Genomic DNA, 19,737 nt, shown 5'->3' with positions numbered 1-19,737 from the left:
ACAGAGAAAGAGTGGATTTCCCCTAAAAGGAAGGGAGAAAGCTTTGTCACTTGTGCACCAAAATGCATCTCCACACCCACACAAAAAATTTGGCTCAATATTAAATATATAATATATCTTATCTTAACATAATGGCAAACACATTTAGCCTTAACACTATTTTATTCTGACCCAAATTCTTAAGTCTTTCATCTTTCTTTCAATAACAGATTGCCCAGAGCTCCACACAGTACTCTCACCCTATGTAAATTTGCAGTTACTTTTTTATTCTACTCCCATTCATAAAACCCAAAATTCTATTGACCTTTTATTGGCTTTCTCCATCAGCACTCTCACTTTATGTGCTTTAACCTCTTGACATCTCTGTTCATTCACACCCTTCAGCATCTGTTCATTAACTATACACTTCTATTCTTTGTTTCTTTTCCCCCCTCAGAAACGTATCACCTTAAACAATGGTCTTGTGGTGCAATGAGTAGTGTCCCTACCTCTGGTCCAGAAGCTGCAGGTTCAAGTCCCACTTCAGGACTTGCTTGCTGGCCATGGAAGGTGTGTTCATACCATGGCCAAACAGGTTGATTATCAGCCTGTAAATCCATCCAGTACCCCTGATGAGTCTGCTCAATACCAGTGTTGATCTTCATCGTGCAGAAGGAAGCCATTGGGCCCATTGAGTCTGCACCGACAACAATCCCACCCAGGCCCTATCCCAGTAACCCACATATTTGCCCTGCTAATCTCTCTAACCTATGCATCCCGGGACTGTAAGGGGCAATTTAGCATGTCCAATCAATCTAACCCACAAATCTTTGGGCTGTGGGAGGGAACAGGAGCACCCTAAGGAAACCCACGCAGACACGGGGACAATGTAAAAACTCCACACAGACACAGACCCAAGCCAGAAATCGAACCCAGGTCTCTGGAGTTGTGAGGCAGCAGTGCTAACCACTGTGCCACCATGCCGTCCCCAATTGAAATCTTCTATTTCAATTGTACTTTCTCCATACTACTCTCATTCTTCTTAACTCCTTTAGTACCCAAGAATCTATCAATGTGTGTCTGGAGTACACTCAATGAAGGAGCATCTACACCTTGGAGAGAATTCCAAAGATTCACTATCTTCTGAGTGAAGAAATGTCTCTGATTCTCAGTCCGAGAAGACTGAGCCCTCATTCTGAAGCTGTGATCCCCTCAAGGGGCAATATCCTCCCAACAGCTACCAGACCGAGCATCTTAAGGATCTTTATGTTCCTGTTAGATCACTCCCTAATGCTTTAAATTTAGAAAATATTGGCCAATCTGGAAATGCAAGGATTGTCCTCAGAGAACAATCCCAGGGATCAGTTCCAGAAATCAAAGACTCCTTTCAGCTTCAAATATTCCTTGAGCTGCACTTTCTTTTTATTTTATTCATTCACAGAATGTGGGTGTCACTGGCAAGGCCAGGATTTATTGCCCATCCTTAATTGCCCCCGAGAAGGTGATAGTAAGCTATCTTCTTGAACTGCTGCAGTCTGTATGGTGTTAGGTATACCCCCCAGCGCCGTTACGGAGGAATTTCCAGGATTTTGACCCATTTACAGTGAAGGAATGGCGATATATTTCCAAGTCAGGATGGTGGACATGCTTTGGGGAGGCAGGGCACGAGTTACACACTGCAGAATTCCCATGCTCTGACCTGATCTTGTAACCACAGTATTTATATGACTGGCCTAGTTCAATTTCTGGTCAATGATAATCCACAGAATGTTGATAGTGGGGGTTTCAGTGGTGGTAATGCCATTGAATGTCAACTTGAGATGGCTAGATTCTCTCTATTTGGAGATGGTCATTGCCTGGCCCTTGTGTGGCATGAATATCCGTTGCCACTTAGCAGCCCAAGCCTGAGTGCTGTCCCCATCTTGTTGTGATGTGGAGATGCCGGCGTTGGACTGGGGTAAACAAAGTAAGAGTTTGAACAACACCAGGTTAAAGTCCAACAGGTTTATTTGGGCGCAAATGCCATTAGCTTTCGGAGCGCTGCTCCTTCGTTGTTCCTTGTTGCACATGAATATGGACTGTTTCAGTATCTGTAGTGTCATGAATGTTGCTGAACGTTGCGCAGTCATCAGAGAACATCCCCACTTCTAACCTTCTGATGGAGGGAAGGACATTGACAAAATAGCTGAAGATCTTTGGGCCTTGGACATGACCCTGAGAAAATCCTGCAGTAATATCCTGTACTGGGATGACTGACCTCCAACAGCTACAATAATCAACTTTCCAATACACTAGATACTTCACAAAGGAGCAATTTTAACTGTAATTTAGAAAAGCATGGATAGTTTAGTCATTAATTCGCTACATCTCCCCACATACCAGTTCAACCCACCTCGCTGCTGCCTCACAGTGCCAGGGACCTGGGTTCGATTCCCAACTTGGGTCACTAACTGTGTGGAGTTGCACACTCTCCCCATGCCTGCGTGGGTTTCCTCTGGGTGTTCTGGTTTCCTCCCACAGTCTGAAAGATGTGCTGGTTAGGCACGTTGGCCGTGCTAAATTCTCCCTCAGTGTACCCGAACAGGCGCTGGAGTGTGACGACTAGGGGGATTTTCACAGTAACTTCATTGCAGTGTTAATGTAAGCCTACTTGTGACACTAATAAATAAACTTTTTAAAAAATCATAGGAAACACAGCATACGACAGGCCCCACTGTTGCACCCATCATTCCAGTTGCCATAGAGACAGACTAACACTCCGGCAGTTTCACCCACTTACCAACTTACAAAAGGTAAAAATACATTTTCGGGATTGGAAGAGTTAAGAGGCACCTACTGTTGTTCAATATGCCTGGCACTGGCCTCAACTATTCTTGTAATCAATGTTGCAGAAACCAAGATCTGGAATGTACACAACAGGTTGGCACATTGCTCCATGGGATCAGAGCACTTTTATTATTCAACATGCCATCTATTATCAGATTCTCAGCAATGCTGTACTAATCTGAGGTAATGCATTGGTAACTTTGCATACATGCCAGACTTCTGATTTGCACCAGGCATTTAAAGAAGATTCGCATAGATCTAAGGCCTTTGACAACACCATCGGATGCCTCAAAGCACTTTGTAGCCAGTGAAATATTTTTAAAATTCATTCATGGGACTTGGCTGTCGCTGGCTGGCCAGCATTTATTGCCTATCCCAAGACTGCTGTGGCTCTGGAATCACATGTAGGACAGACCAGGTGAGGATGGCAGATTTCCCTCCCTATGGGTTTTTACAACAATTGACAATGGTTTCATGGTCACCATTAGACATTTAATTCCAGAATTTTTATTGAATTCAAATTTCACCATGGTGGGATTTGAACCCTGTTCCCCAGAATATTACCCTGGGTCTCAGTATAACTCTTTCAGTGACAATGCCACTACACTACTCCCTCCCCCTATAATATATGCACATAATGTATGGTGGGGTTTGGGGTGCGTAATACCCCTTTAAGAGTGTAGGTCAGGTGATCCCTGGCGGATTAGCTCCTCCCAGTGTGGAACCCAGTTGGCAGTCTTAGATCTGACTCTGGAACAATGCACACTTAGTGTTCCCGGCATTCAAGTTACCTACTGAATAAGTTACCATCCTACTGAATGGCTCTTTAAGTACCATAATAGGTGCATACATAACAGTTTCCTGTCAAATTCGGCATAAAAAGCATTGATGTAGAAAAGAGTCAGATTCCCAATTTTGAGAGTGATAGACACCTGGGTCATCCTTTTGTTTTAAACCTGATCAAAGGACCCAATTGGAAACACCCATTTAACTTGTGTAAGAGCTCTCAATGTAACTCGAGCACAAGTGAATGTTGGCCTATAGCGAGAGGCCCTAGAAGCCACTGTAAAGTTTGGACACCCATATCTTTTAGTTTGAATGTCCAGTATTGAAATAAGTCATACTTCCCAGAAACACGTCGGTAAGATGCAACAAAATGACACTCAAATTGGAAAAGCAGGAAGCAAGCCAGGAGATGAGAATGGGAAGTAGTCTCAATGCTTTCTAGTATCCCTGGGTGAAACAGCCTCAGCAGTTGCCCAGTGGCTAATCCTGATAGTCCTAATCACAATAACATGTTATCTGATGTGCTTGATGCACTAAGTGAACAGACAAATCACTAATCTAGAACTGGCACGGTTGAGAGAGTGAAGTTTCTCCATTTCAAGGTGAGAAATTAGAAACATACCAGATGAATATTTGGAAGGTATAGAGAATTAGATTAATGTTGTAAATTTTGTTATACTGAGAATTGCTCAACTTTTGTTTCACTGGGCTAGTTTCATTAGTGTACAGCAGTGAATCATTCCATAGTTCAATTGTTTGATAAGGAATTAGAATAGCTTAGTCTGGGTGGTCTGGTATTATGAACAGCTCTAAGCGTAAATAACAGGTCAAGGCAAACAAATGCCCCTGAAAGTAGATTTCGAGGTCAATGATAGGATGTTTTGAGGGAGCTGTGAAATTGATCATGGGGATCTGATGACACCACCATAGTGGGTCGGATCTCAATGATGAGATGCAGTACAGCAAAGAGATAAGAGAATCTGAATTGGGCGGCATGGTGGCACAGTGGTTAGCACTGCTGTCTCACAGTGCCAGGGACCCAGGATCAGTTCCAGCCTCAGGTGACTGTGTGAAGTTTGTATGTTCTCCCCGTATCTGCGTGGGTTTCCTCCGGATATTCCGGATTCCTCCCACAATCCAAAAGACATGCGGGTTAGGTTGATTGGTCATGCTAAATTGCCTCTTACTGTCAGGGGGATTAGCAGGATAAATATGTGGGGTTATGGGGATAGGGACTGGGTGGGATTGTTGTTGGTGCAGGCTCGATGGGCCAAATGGCCTCCTTCTGCACTGTAGGGATTCTATGATTCTATAATCTGGTGAAATGGTGCGATGACAACAATCTCTCCCTCAATGTCAGTAAAATGAAGGAGATAGTCAGCGACTTCAGGAAGCATAGTGGAGAACATGCCCGTCTACATCAATGGGGATGAAGTGGAAATGGTCGAGAGCTTCAAGTTTCTAGGTGTCCAAATCACCAAAAATCTGTCCTGGTCCCTCCTTGCTGACGCTATAGTTAAGAAAGCCCTCCAATGCTTCTACTTTCTTAGGAGGCTAAGAAAATTCAACATGTCCACTGCAACTCTCAACAGTTTTTACAGGTGCACCATAGAAAGTATCCTTTCCAGATGTATCACAGCTTGGTATGGCGCCTGCTCTGGCCAAGACCACAAGAAACCACAATGGGTTTGAACGTAGCCCAGTCCATCACGCAAACCAGCCTCCCATCCATTGGCTCTGTTTACACTTCCCACTTGCCTTGGAAAAGCAGCCGCCATAATCAAGGATCCCATACACCCCAGACAACCTCTCTTCCATGATCTTCTGTCGGGAAAAAGATACAAAAGTCTGAGATCACGGACTGACTGACTCAAGAACACCTTCTTGCCTGCTGCCATCAGACCTTTGAATGGACCTACCTTATATTGAGTTGATCGCTCTCTACACCCTAGCTATGACTTTAATACTTTATTCTGCACCCTCTCCTTTCCTTCTCCCCTATTTATTCTATGAACTGTATGCTTTGTCTGTATAGTGCGCAAGAAACAATAATTTTCACTGTATCCAATATATGTCATGATGTGGAGATGCCGGCGTTGGGCTGCGGTAAACACAGTAAGAAGTCTAACAACACCAGGTTGAAGTCCAACAGGTTTATTTGGTAGCAAAAGCCACTAGCTTTCGGAACAGCCTGTTCCGAAAGCGAGTGGCTTTTGCTACCAAATAAACCTGTTGGACTTTAACCTGGTGTTGTTAGACTTCTTACTCCAATATATGTGACAATAATCAAATCAGGATGGGATAAGGGAAGATCTGCAAGGGTATAATTGGTCAAGAACAGAATTACCTACAGGGCTATAGAGACCGTGGAAAGTGGAAGATAACTCAAGGGTGGGATTTTTCTTTATGGTTTGGACAAAGAGCTCAACATAACATTGGACATTTGAATTGAAGGAGAAACTTTTGAGGACAATGACATCTTGAGAATAATGAACCCTAGGTCCACCCCTGTAAAAAGGTAGAAAGAAAATATTTTTAAAGGCTTTCAGTTGTATAGGTGGTGAAAAGCAGACCACTTGATGGATCCACTCTGATTTTGGCCTAACACTCTTTGGTAGACTTGAAGAATAAGAAAGGTACTGAGAACAGAAGAGAGAGAGAAGAGGTGTTGCTGACATGTCACCCATCCTGCCCGACTTGGGATAAGCTATTTGCCACACTCATATGTTTTTGATGTTTAACTGGTGTGTTATAACCTTAAATTCTCATTAAACCCAACATACCCACTATATTGGTTGCAGTCAATGTTGCTTAATTGGAATAACAACAAATTATGCTTCAATGAAACATTCAAATGTAATCACTTATGTAGGAAACACAAGAGCACAGTAAGTTCCCACAAAAATGCAAAGTCATAATGAACACATGATCTCTTTTTGTGATGCTGATTGGGAGATAAATATTGTCCAGGGCACAAGTGATAACTGGCCCCTGTTCTTCTTTGAAATAGTACCACGGGATCTTTATCTAAGTGGCCAGCAATAACTTCCTCACTGTGGGCTTCCAGTCCATCAGAACTCAGCAGCTCTTCATCGCTCAGCAACACCATGGAGAGGGAGTGGCTGCTGCTGGTATTGCATCCACCTCAGGCCTGGGATTACCCATGGATCCAGGCACAACTGAGTGATGGCAGGCGGGGGATTGCAGGGGGTAGGGGTCAGCAACAAGATGGTTCCCCCCTTCCTGATGCTGTGTCCCTCAATCAGATGCTGAGTGGAGCAAGAGATTCCCTGGGAGCCCGTGAGCTACCCAGTTTATCATACTTTTCAGGCTTCCGACAGGGCGGGTCCCCCAACCACTTAGTTGGCCACTTAATGATCTCAATTGCCCCAATTCAGTCCATGGTGGGCAGGTCAGGTGACAAAGAGGCGGTGGGGCAGGAAATGCCACCGAGAGGCCTTCCTGACGTAATCAGGACAGAGATGAGAAGGTGGGGCAGTCCGCAGCTTGTGGATTAAATGCCGCACTGCTACTAATTTTGTTATGGAAAAGGGTATTAAATTCCACCCAAAATGGGTAACTCAGAAAGGCTTCCAAGAACAAAAGAATTGTCAACAAAAAAAACCACTCCTCATGGATGTAAGAAATGGAGACATCTCACGAGGATACAGTTGGTGCTATGAAATGCTGACTGGTCATCTTCCCTTCACACTACCGGGATAAAAATTACCTTTATCTATTATTACAGTGTTTAAATGCATTATTACCATCACTCAAACTAGCCTCCCATCCATTGACTCTGTCTACACTTCCCGCTGCCTCGGCAAAGCAGCCAGCACAATTAAGCACCCTACACATCCCGGACATTCCCTCTTCCACCTTCTTCCGTCGGGAAAAAGATACAAAAGTCTGAGGTCACGTACCAACCGACTCAAGATCAGCTTCTTCTCTGCTGCCATCAGACTTTTGAGTGGACCTACCTCTTTCTCTACACCCTAGCTATGACTGTAACATTACATTCTGCACTCTCACCTTTCCTTCTCTATGAATAGCATGCTTTGTATAGCGTGCAAGAAACAATACTTTTCATTGTATGCTAATACATGTGACAATAATAAATCAAATCAAAATTATGTGTCAGGGTAGAAGCAAGCGGAGTGGTGGTGAGGGTTAGTCAGTCACCTGTAACTTTGATCATGACCTGCTTTGATCCTGATGTGACAGTCTAATGTAAATATAGAATTCTCTTAATGGTCAGCACAGCATTCAACAAATTCAACTGGGAGGGATATACTGTATATAAACACATTTCCCATGGCAGCTACCTTCCCATAAATGAACCACAAATCTCCAGCAACTAGTCTCAAAGAGCTATTCAATCTTGAGAGATCTGCTGCTGCTCAAGACTGATCCAAACCTTTCTTCTGTAGTTGGGGGTAGCATGAGAATCTCTCGACATTCTTCCTTGCAACTCTCTGACTGCCGTCTATTAACTGAGATTAATGTGAGCCTCCAGGAAAGACACACTTGAAATGGACACAATGCCTTTCCAGGCGCTGGGACTGATAAAACAAACAAGAACCAGAGGCAGCACAGACCCAATATAAATAGAGCAAATTCTAAGCAAGGATAAATCACGCAATTTGCGGATCTCTTGGTCATTTCTTCCCCTCAAACGCAGCCCATTAGGTCCAGCAAGTAAAAAATACAAACCATATTGTTTCAACTCATCGCTCAATTTAACAAGGCCTGTAAGAGAACATTATTTCCAGGTCTGGTCACTGCTGATATTTGAGTCTGAGAGAGAGCCAGAGGGAGGGCAGGTGCCAGAGAGAGTGAGCGCCAGAGGGGGCGTGGGTGTCAGAGAGAGTGAGCGCCAGAGGGGGTGCAAGCCAGAGTGAGCGAGCGCCAGAGGGGGTGCGAGCCAGACTGAGTGAGCGCCAGAGGCGGCGTGGGTGTCAGAGAGAGTGAGCGTCAGAGGGGGCGCGAGCCAGAGAGCGTGAGCGCCAGAGGGGGCGTGGGTGTCAGAGAGCGTGAGCGCCAGAGGGGGCGTGGGTGTCAGAGAGCGTGAGCGCCAGAGGGGGCGTGGGTGTCAGAGAGCGTGAGCGCCAGAGTGGGGGTGGGTGTCAGAGAGAGTGAGCGCCAGAGGGGATGCAAGCCAGAGTGAGCGAGCGCCAGAGGGGGTGCAAGCCCAGACAGAGTGAGCGCCAGAGGGGGCGTGGGTGTCAGAGAGAGTGAGTGCCAGTGGGGGCATGAGCCAGAGAGAGTGAGCATCAGAGGGGGCACAAGCCAGAGAGAGGGGTGAAGCGGTGAGAGGGGTAGGAAGTTAGAAGGGTTAGAGAGGCGAGAGCAAGCAAGAGCTGTGTGCAAAATCAACAACAATAACTTCCATTTACGTATCACCTTCAGCACAGTAAAATAATCCCATGATGTTCAACAAGAGTGATACCAAATAAAACATTTTTTCATTCCAAGCCACAGAAGGAGCTCAGGACAGATAAGGAGTACTTCAATCAAGGAAAAGCGGAGTATCAGAGAAGTTTACAGAAGGAATTGCAAAGAATGAAGCCAAAGCAGCGATAAGAATGGTGGCCATTAAAAATATGGCTGCCAATGGTGGACAGATCACAATTGGGGATCCACAAGAGAGGCCATATTTAGAGGAATGAAAAAATCATGAAGGCTTTCGTAGGGCTGGTGGTCAGAGACAGGGTGGGGGGGGTGTGAGGCCAGGGAGACATTTGTAAACAAGAGCATGGATTTTAAAACCGGAGCTGAAGTGATTGACATTTTAAAATCAGTTCCGATCACCTGTAACGTTTAAGGTTATTAAAACTCTTCTTCTTCAGAAGAAAAAAAACTCCAAGCACAAACATTTTAAATGTCCATCACTTCAGCACACAATATCCAGAACTTCAAACAGAACTGCCTGGAATCAAAGGAGAGATTCAACCCAAGATAGATGCTCAACATGGGGCATTCCTGCTCATTTCATTATTTTGGCTTGGTTAACAGCAGGACACAATTCTGATGATTGAATATTCATGACAGCTCCAAAAGGTTAAATATTGAAACAGTGCCATGGAATATTTTCATACCATTCCAGCTAAAAGCTAGACTCCCTACCTGTAAGAGGAGAAATTGAGGGGTGGAATGTTTTTTTCTGTGGCAAGGCCATGACAGCACAATGTTGATGCTTAAATGTTCCAGGGTTAAAAATCAGAAGAAAAGAAAATGTAGGCCGGCTAGCATACTTAGCAGGTCAACTCTAACCACGAAGGCCTCCTGCCAGAACTTGGTCGGACTGTTTCAGCTGAAGCTACCAGACTGCGAGGTCTGCACAAACTCTGGCACAGAGTGAAAAGAAACAAACCACACGTTTCCTTCAGAAATCACTCAGACAGCATTGCTTACCTCTCAGGATGTAATTCTGGTAGTTCTGGTCTGCTTCTGCTCCAACTTTTATCAAACATGTCAGACCCTCAGCGACGACAAACTCGTGAACCAAATCCTTGTCATCCTATTGGGATTAGAGGATAGCACTGTGAGTTTAATGTGTAAAGAAAATAATTATGCTTCTGTTGCATGTATAGGAACTGAAAAAACGCTACTGGTGGCCTTGCTAATCAATGCCAAGTTATGGCCAACACCGCGCGCTGGATTCATCCCTTCGAAACATTGAGCATGGGAATCACAGTGAGAATCGTTCCATTCTTATGTCTCAAGGAAGAGGATACGACTATAAAAGAGGTAAGACTGGAGGCATTTGAATAGGGAATCACAGAAGATTGTTTTTTCCAAAGAAAAAAAATACTCAAGCCACTGGCTTCACAGACCCAGGAGGCCTGGTATTGATATCATTGTACGTTGCTATCTCAGTTCGAAAGATTTGGTGATATCTGTCAGTTACTTGAGTAAAAGCAAATTACTGCAGATGCTGGAATCTGAAACAAAAACAGAAGATGCTGGAAAATCTCAGCAGGTCTGACAGCATCTGTGGACAGAGCAGTTCTGACGAAGGATCATCCAGACTCGAAACATTGGCTCCATTCTCTCCACAGATGCTGTCAGACTTGCTGAGATTTTCCAGCTTTTTGTTTGTTTTTGAGAGATAATTATTACAGTCGGTTTATGGTCTTTCCCTGTTAATTCCTGCCCCAGTAAGATTTCCCATCACAGTGCTATCTTGGCCAATGGTATAGGTACCATTGGCTCAGTAAACCAGAGCAACACTTCAAGATGAGAAGAGAGCCCCAATTTATTATTCCATACTCTGTCTCTCATCTTTCTTTCTAGAGCCAATAACATTCATCATGAATGATCCGCAATCAATAATAGAAAAAATCTAATGTCAGACATTCACATGTTTTAAAATGAACAGAATAAGAGCATCAGAATTCGAAGCAGGAATAGGCCATTCGGCCCCTTGAGCCTACTCTACTATTCAATAAGATCATGGCCGATCGGATTTGTGGCCTTAACTCCACATTCCTGCCCGCCCCCAATAACCTTCAACCCTATTGTAGATCAAAATTCTGTTTAATTCAACCTTGAATACAATCAATGACCCAGCCTCCAATGCTGTCTGGAGTAAAGAATTCCAAGGGTTAAAGACGCTCAGAAGATCTCAGCTTATTTAGGAGATCCCTTGTTTTGAAAATGTGCCTCCTGGTTCCAGAGTCCCCAAGAGGGGAACCATCCTCCCGACATCTATTTTGTCAAGCATCTTGAGAATTCTCTATGTTTCAATAAGATCACCCCCATTCTGCCAAACTACAATGAGCATAGGTCCAATCTGCACAAGGCAACTCCTTTATCCCAGGAATCTGCCCATGGAAACATTGGCCAAACCAACTCCAATATCCCTCAAGGAGACCACAACTGTACACAGTAGCAGATGCAGTCTCACAAATGCACTATACAGTTACATATAATTTCCCTACTTTTATACTCCATTCCCCTTGCAATAAAAGCCAGCATTCCATTTGCGTTCTGAAGGAGAGGTGATGGCCTAGCGGTATTATTGCTAGAATATTAATCAAGAAACTCAGCTAATGTTCTGGGGACCCAGGTTCGAATCCCGCCACAGCAGATGGTGGAATTTGAATTCAATAAAAAAAATCTGGAATTAAGAATCTACTGATGACCATGAAACCATTGTCGATTGTCGTAAAAATCCAGCTGGTTCACTGATGCCCTTGAGAGAAGGAAATCTGCCATCCTCACCTGGTCTGGCCCACATGCAACTCCAGAGCCACAGCAATGTGGTTGACTCTTAATTGCCCTCTGAAATGGCCGAGCAAACCACTCAGGTCAAGGGCAATTAGGGATGGGCACTAAATGCCGGCCAGCCAGAGACGCTCATGTCCCGTGAATGAATTTAAAACAAATTTACTTGCTGCACCTGCCTCCTAACTGTGTGATTTATTTACGAGGACACCCAGATCTCTCTGTAACATTTTGCAGTCCGTCTCCATTTTTAAAATTCATTGACGAGATGTCGGTGCCACTGGTTTGACCAACATTTATTGCCTGTCCCTAGTTGTCCTTTGAGAAGGTGATGGTGAGCTGCCTTCTTGAACTGTTGCAGTCCCTGAAGTGTAGGTGCACCCACAATGCTGATAGGAAGAGAACTCCAGGATTTTGACCCAGCGACAGTGAAATAACGACAATTTATTTCCAAGTCAGGACAGTGAGTGACTTGGAAGGAACCTCTTGGTGGCAGTATTCCCAGACATCTACTGCTCTTAACCATCTAGACAGTAGAAGTCGTGAGTTTCGAAGGTGCTGCCTAAGGAAAATTGGTGAGTTCTTGTGGTGCATCTTGTGGATGGTACACATGGCTACGACTGTTCATCAGTGGTGGAGGCATTGACTGTTTGTGGAAGGGGTGGCAATCAAGTGGGCTGTTTGTCCTGGGTGGTGTCAAGCTTCTAGAGCGTTGTTGGAGCTGCACCCATCCTGGCAAGTGGACAGTATTCCATCACACTCCTGACTCGTGCCTTGTAGATGTTGGACCAGACTTGGGGGCAGTCAGGAGGTGAGTTACTTGCCACAGGATACATGGCCTTTGACCTGCTCTGTGGCTACCAGATGGCTAGTCCAGCTCAGCTTCTAAACAATATTCTGTATATTATGTTCTTCCTGCCAAAGTGAAAACCTCACATTTTCCCACACTATTCTCCTTCTTGGGTGGCACGGTGGTTAGCACTGCTGCCTCACAGCGCCAGGGACCCAGGTTCGATTCCCGGCTTGAGTCACTATCTGTGTGGAGTTTGCACATTCTCCCCGTGTCTGCGTGGGTTTCCTCGGGTGCTCCCGTTTCCTCCCACATTCTGAAAGACGTGCTGGTTAGGTGCATTGACCCAAACAGGTGCCGGAGTGTGGCGACTAGGGGAATTTCACAGTAACTTCATTGCAATGTTAATGTAAGCCTTATTTGTGACGAATAAATAAACTTTAAACTTTTAAACCCATGCAGACATGGGGAGAATGTGCAAACTCCACGCAGACAGTGACCCAAGCCAGGAATCAAACCCGGGTCCCTGGCACTGTGAGACAGCAGTGCTAACCACTGTGCCACCTCTACCCATTTTGAAACTATATTTGAGTTACTAATAAGCAGTAACTGAACGCCAAAAAAACCCATTTAGTGGCCAACAGGCATTATATATGGTAAGAAAGACACAAACCTGCTACAAATCAGATATTTTGAAAATACTTCCACGTTCTCTCTGGTCAATCCAGTTTCTCTGGCCCTTGCACACTCCGGGTCTGAGACCAGGTAAGCAGGCAACTGATTGACATGCCCACAGTCATGTGCCCTGACCATGGCAGTTACACGAACAGCCCAGGGGCAAATTGAATTCCCTCAAAGACATTTGCCCGTCATGCACACAAAAAACCACAAGTTAGGATCCACATACAACTCATTGGATTTTTTGTATTGGATTTTATTATGTTAACATGTTGCAATTAACCTTTTCCGTAATTCAAATTCTGCAGTAATCTGGTAAATCTAGGATCGTTATAATTTCTTGAACTTTTCTTAAGTCCCTTCTATGTGGAGAAGTCAACTCTTCCCTTGTTCTTCAGTAGGATCCTTCACTGATCACCTCCAGCACCTTCCCATATGATGCCAGCCAATAACAGGGGCATCCAAGACCAATGGACTAAATAACCTGTCAATTTGCTTTCCAATTTCAACTGCACACATTTGCCTTTGATTACAGCAATGCTTCAGAGATCAGTGACACTGCAGTGTGGAAAAATCAGACACCCAAATATTATTAGAAGGCGCTAGACAAAAGGCAATATTGCACTGCTTTGCAAGTGACACAAATGAACAGAGTTGCAAGACCCAGCCGAGTACAGTTTTACTGACAATATTTACACAATTCTGATTGTCAAACGCGTGTTAAATATTTAATTCTTTGGTGTCAACTTGAACAGAATTACAGTCCTTGACCCGAAATATTATCGTTCATTTAACTTGGACAATGAACCCTTGTTCACAATTCCTCCTATTAAGCACTATTTGCAGTTTATTAATTAAACACAAACAGATTTCATGAACTGATCAAATATTTGCCCGAAACATAGAAACTAGAAGGAGTAGGCCATGCGGCCCTTCGAGCCTGCTCCACCATTCAATATGATCCTCGATCTCAATGCCATGGCTTTCTCCCCATACTCCTTGATGTCATTAAAATCTAAAAAATCATCAATCTCTTTCTTCAATACATTCAGCAACTTGGCTTCCACGGCCATCTGAGGTAGAGAATTCCACAGGTTCACTGCTCTTTGAGTGAAGACATTGTTCCTCACCTCAGTCCTAAATGGTCTACTTGTTCCCCATGACTGTGTGCCATGGTTCTAGATTCCCCAGCCAGCGAAATCATCCTCTCTGCATCTGGTCTGTCCAGTCCTGTTAGAACTCAGGTGCAATCGACTATCGAACAAACTTTCAATAAAAGGAGAACATCCTTTCTACCTTGAAAGGATTAGGAGTTGCAATCCACTCAGATGAGTGCATCCAAAATAATTAGACAAAGAGACACGAGCTGATTTCACTAGCTGAGGTCCTTTCATCTATATTTGGACATGTTTAAATTAAGCCTGGTAGCTGCAGCGTACGTTGTCCCCAGACAGAACCCCAGTACTTTGAGACTTTGATCCTTCTGTGCTAGAGAGCTCGGCACACTCTTGCTTAGACTTTAATTGCTCCCAGAAGTTAAACTTCAAAATGTTTAGGCAGCATCAGCCTTGTCTAAACATTTGAATTAATTGCAGGTAGCTTCAAAGTGTCCAGGGAATTAAAGAGAAGATTGCATTGAGGTTACACTGAGGCAGCGTCAGCCACAAATGCTGCCTGACTGGCTCATCATCTTACCAGAATCCAGTCTCACTTTGCATTCTTTGCACAGTTGGTAAAGAATGGAAACTACGTTAAATGCAAACCAAAGTTACCCTAATGCCTTTTAAAACTGTTAATTCTCGAGAACTGGCCATCGCTGGCAAGAGATTTTCTCCAGTTAAATATTGAGAAAAGCAAAGTCATGATCTCTGGTCCCTGCCACAAGCTCTGTTCCCCACCCCTCAACCCCATCTTCCTCCCTGGTCATTGTCCCATTTGGCATTGAAATGAGTTTCCGACCATCTTTTTTTAAAATATAACTCATTTGTGGGACATGGGCGTCACTGGCTGGCAGCATTTATTGTCCATCCCTAGTTGCCCGAGGGCATTTGAGAGTCAACCACATTGCTATGGCTCTGGAGTCACATGTAGGCCAGACCAGGTAAGGATGGCAGATTTCCTTCCCTAAGGGATTCATTAGTGAACCAGATGGGGTTTTCTGACAATCAACAATGGTTTCATGGTCATTTTCCACCGGAGAGGACACTTTCAGAGATTTGGTAGATTCTTAATTCCAAATATTTTTTATTGAATTCAAATTCCATCACCTACCGGGGTGGGATTCGAACCCAGGTACCAGAACATGAGCTGAGCTTCTGGATTCATAGTCTAGCGATAATACCACTAGGCCATTGTCTCCCCATCTGCAATACCACTGACTTTGTTGAAGGCATAGCTGTTGGTAAATATTGAGTTGTTCAAACCTCAGAAGGGAAGCAACTACCTTCAACTGTATTTTGCAATTTGTATCGTATGAGGAGAGGTTTGAAACCAAGAGAATGGTGTCCTCGACTCTATGATTTTACGAAAGTAACTGCTTAAGAAATAGAAACAACTTAAGAAGCACACTTAATTAAGACAATGGTGTTACATGGTATTATTACTTCAAACAATTCCACAGAATCTCAACTTAACTCGCTTCAGAGCTAATTCTCCCCAAACTGTTCCATAGCATCTTTCAGGTTTTAAGATCCATAACAATCTACTAACTGTTACCACACAAGGCTTTTGTCTGTCTTGGGATTGCTTCTGAAGTAAACCAGCAGCTTGCTTTTCTAATCAGGCTTCCTTCACACACTTCACTTGTGGAGAGTTAAACAGCTATTCCTGCTTCCAACTGAGATCTAGAAAAACAGCTCCCTGCATATGTTTCAATAACTACCACTAAAGTCGTGCTCATCCCATTTTCCAGCACTTGTCCCATATCCTTCAATGTTATGATGTTTCATGTACTCATGCAAATACTTTTTAATGGTTGTAAGGTTTCCGCCCTCAAGGCAGTGCATTCCAGATCCCCACCACCCTGAGTGAAAAAGATTTTTCTCAAATCCCCTCTGAATCTCCTGCTCCTTACCCTAAACCTTTGCCTCCTCATGATTTACCCCTCAACCAAGGGGAACAGTTGCTTCCTATCCACCCTGTCCATACACCTCAATCTTAAACACCACAATCATGGCCCCCTCAGCCTTCTCTGCTCTATAGAAAACAATCCAAGCCTATCCAATCTCTCCTTATAGCTCAAATGCTCCATCCCAGGCAACATGGGGGCACGGTAGCACAGTGGTTAGCACTGCTGCTTCACAGCTCCAGGGTCCTGGGTTCGATTCCCGGCTCGGGTCACTGTCTGTGTGGAGTTTGCACATTCTCTTCGTGTCTGCGTGGGTTTCCTCCGGGTGCTCCGGTTTCCTCCCACAGTCCAAAGATGTGCGGGTTAGGTTGATTGGCCAGGTTAAAAATTGCCCCTTAGAGTCCTGGGATGTGTAGGTTAGAGGGATTAGCGGGTAAATATGTAGTGATAAGGGGGTAGGGCCTGGGTGGGATTGTGGTCGGTGCAGACTCGATGGGCCGAATGGCCTCCTTCTGCACTGTAGGGTTTCTATGTTTCTAACATTCTGATAAATCTCCTCAGCACCCTCTCCAGTGCAATCACATCCTTCGTATAGTGAGGTGACCCGAACTACACACAGTACTCCAGTTGTGGCCTAACCAACTTTCTGTACAGCTCCTTGTCCTTGTACTTTATGCCATGACTGATAAAAACTAGTGTTCCATATACCTTCGTATGGTGCATCCTTATTGACGAAAGCAAGAGAAACAAAAGGGAACAAAGGTCAAACTTTCAATTCACTTTTAACTTTTTCCACCGGAGAGGACACTTTCAGAGATTTGGGAGACATGGGGCAGCCTGCTGGAGATCTGACCTTGTAGGGCAGCTAAAATGGAAATCGCTGACTTGAACAAGAGTTGGGTGGCCAAAGAACCATCTGCTGAATAGACATCTTTCCTAGTCCTGGATAACAATCACCGAACACTCCCCAATGTCATTGAAGACTTCTGTATCAGGTGGAGTTCAACCCAGTGCCAGACAACATCCAATTCTAAGGCAAAGGTATGGGTCAATCCCCACTTAACAGAGACACAGTGATTCCACCTCGATCGTCTCAGAATCCAATGGAGTGCTTCATAGTTGTAAGGAAATTGGAATTCCCAATTTGAAGAAAAGAATATTGAAACATAAGGATGTGCTCCAGACTGAAGTTCACTGGCGGCAATTCATTCCCAACAATCGTTTCTGCAGTCTCGTTCCGAAGGCGGCAAATGAATGATTTACAATTTGGAAGAAAGCGGAAATCACATAGGCAGCTATTTAGATCGAAAAGTCCTTTGAGAGTACTTTATCCTGAACCAAGTGTGCTAGACTGAAACCTCGATTAGCAATGGGTTAATGAATATTGGCACTTGGGGCTGATTTTAATCCTGCCCATTAAATTCAGTGGTCAAAGTGGAAGATATCTTACCCCATCAAGTCCCACGGCCTTCACTGGGTCGCAGAGGGCTAGACACTATCCTCCCTACCTTGGCCTCCACCCAGATGATTCCAGAAAGAGTTAAAGTGTGTCCTTCGATCAGATACATGTTTTTTTAAGCCTCCAACTCAGTGTTGGGCAACCACCGAGGTTTATTTTAGAAAGATTGGCATCTTCCTCCAGCTGGTCTCTTGAGACTCTCAAATTCCAACACCTGCTGGCCTCGTGGACTGTCAGAACTATGTGGTATGTAAATTTTACTCAATACCAAAGGTCTGATTAATTATTTATTCATTGGGATAAGAAACACAATGTGTCCATGAAAAGCAATTTTAAAACTCTTGCGGTAGATGGCTTTAACAAAGGCAAATCCAAAGCAACATCAGGACGGGGGTGGGGAAGATTTAGAAGTGTCAAATTCACATAAAAACTGGAGTAAATCACATTGGTTATTTATTTGTGCACTGCAGAGAGCACAAGCATGAATCAATCCAAATATCAGGGGCTGGGGCCTTTTCCCGCCCGAGAGGCCGGAAGCATAGCGCTGAGTGGACCACTGCGGGTGCGCCAATCTCCTCCCTCCCCACCCCCACCATTCCCGGCAGCAGGAACCCCCCCCCCACCCCCACTGATTGTCCCCCAGAGGCCCCACCCCCTTGGCATTGCCCTACGCCCGATGGGCAGTGCCAAGATGTCCCCGGGTATTGCCACTTGTCCCTTGGACAGTGCCAGAGGACACAGGCTGGCTCTGCCCAGGGGGCAACCCCTCACCCCACCCCACCCCCCCGCTCCCCCTGGCGCCCAACCCTCTGGGGGCCTCGATTGCCCCCCCCCGCCCTCCCCTTCAGTCCAGTGGGGCCAGGGCACCAGCTCCCTGTTAGTGGAGAGCTATATATAGTAAACCCCGCTGGAATGAAATACACCGGCTGGGAGGGATGCCCCACCGCCCCCCTCCCCCATATGTTTTACAGAGATGATGATGCTTCACTTGTTGTTGCCAAAGTTAAATTTAAAATGAAAGGAGACCTGGACAACTGTCACCACTTTGGTTTAAACAAATCGCTTCTTGGATACCTGGCCCTGCGCACTCCAACCCCTGTCTCGTGGTTCACTGACAGGTGAGCCTCAGCAATGTTCTGTCACATTCTTCCCTACACCTACTTTCACAGATGCTGGATTCTAGGATCCTTGAGGGTGAAACTGGTTGCCTGCAGCATTGGTTAGTAACCGATTGCCTGCAGCATCCAGACTTCCAGCAGCTCCTTTTCAGAATTCCAGGTGGCGATATAAGCTTTGAATGCAGCCTGTCTGCCACAGGGCGATGACACCATTGTGAGCAGGATTCATTTGCTTTCTGCTGATCAGCAACAAACTGCAAAGGTTCAATGTAAAATCTGATGGAGCTCCCATCGGATAGATCCAATAAGCATCTTTGATTTGATTTATTAATGTCACAGGTATTAGCATACAGTGAAAAGTATTGTTTCTTGCGTGCTATACAGATAAAGCATACCGTTCATAGAGAAAGAAAGGAGAGAGTGCAGAATATAGTGTTACAGTCATAGCTAGGGTGTAGAGAAAGATCAAATTAATGCGAGGTAGGTCCATTCAAAAGTCTGATGGCAGCAGGGAAGAAGCTGTACTTCAGTCGGTTGGTACATGACCTCAGACTTTTGTATCTTTTTCCCAACGGAAGAAGGTCGAAGAGAGAATGTCCGGGGTGCGTGGGGTCCTTAATTATGCTGGCTGCTTTGCCGAGGCAGTCGGAAGTGTAGACAGAGTCAATGGATGGGAGGCTGGTTTGCGTGATGGATTGGGCTACATTCACAACTCGTTGTAGTGGTTGAAGTAAATTAGCATTACAATCCTAGCTAAGGTATAGGGAAAGATCAACTTAATGCGAGGTATTCAAAAGTCTGATGG

The 19,737-nt window shown here is 44.8% G+C and overlaps 1 protein-coding gene across 10 annotated transcripts in view; it reads right to left on the bottom strand.

Moving 5' to 3' along the window:
* Positions 1-19,737, bottom strand: part of fhod3b (formin homology 2 domain containing 3b) — a 601,875-nt gene that overhangs the window by 288,706 nt on the left and 293,432 nt on the right. For all 10 annotated transcript variants that reach the window (XM_078198392.1, XM_078198352.1, XM_078198362.1 and 7 more), the window contains exon 5: positions 10,006-10,111. In XM_078198392.1, coding sequence (XP_078054518.1) covers positions 10,006-10,111 — 106 coding nt within the window. The remainder of the gene's footprint in view (positions 1-10,005; positions 10,112-19,737) is intronic.

This window comes from Mustelus asterias, chromosome 2, assembly GCF_964213995.1.
Source record: "Mustelus asterias chromosome 2, sMusAst1.hap1.1, whole genome shotgun sequence".
NCBI lineage: Eukaryota > Metazoa > Chordata > Chondrichthyes > Carcharhiniformes > Triakidae > Mustelus > Mustelus asterias.
This window is presented reverse-complemented; position numbering and strand designations above follow the sequence as displayed.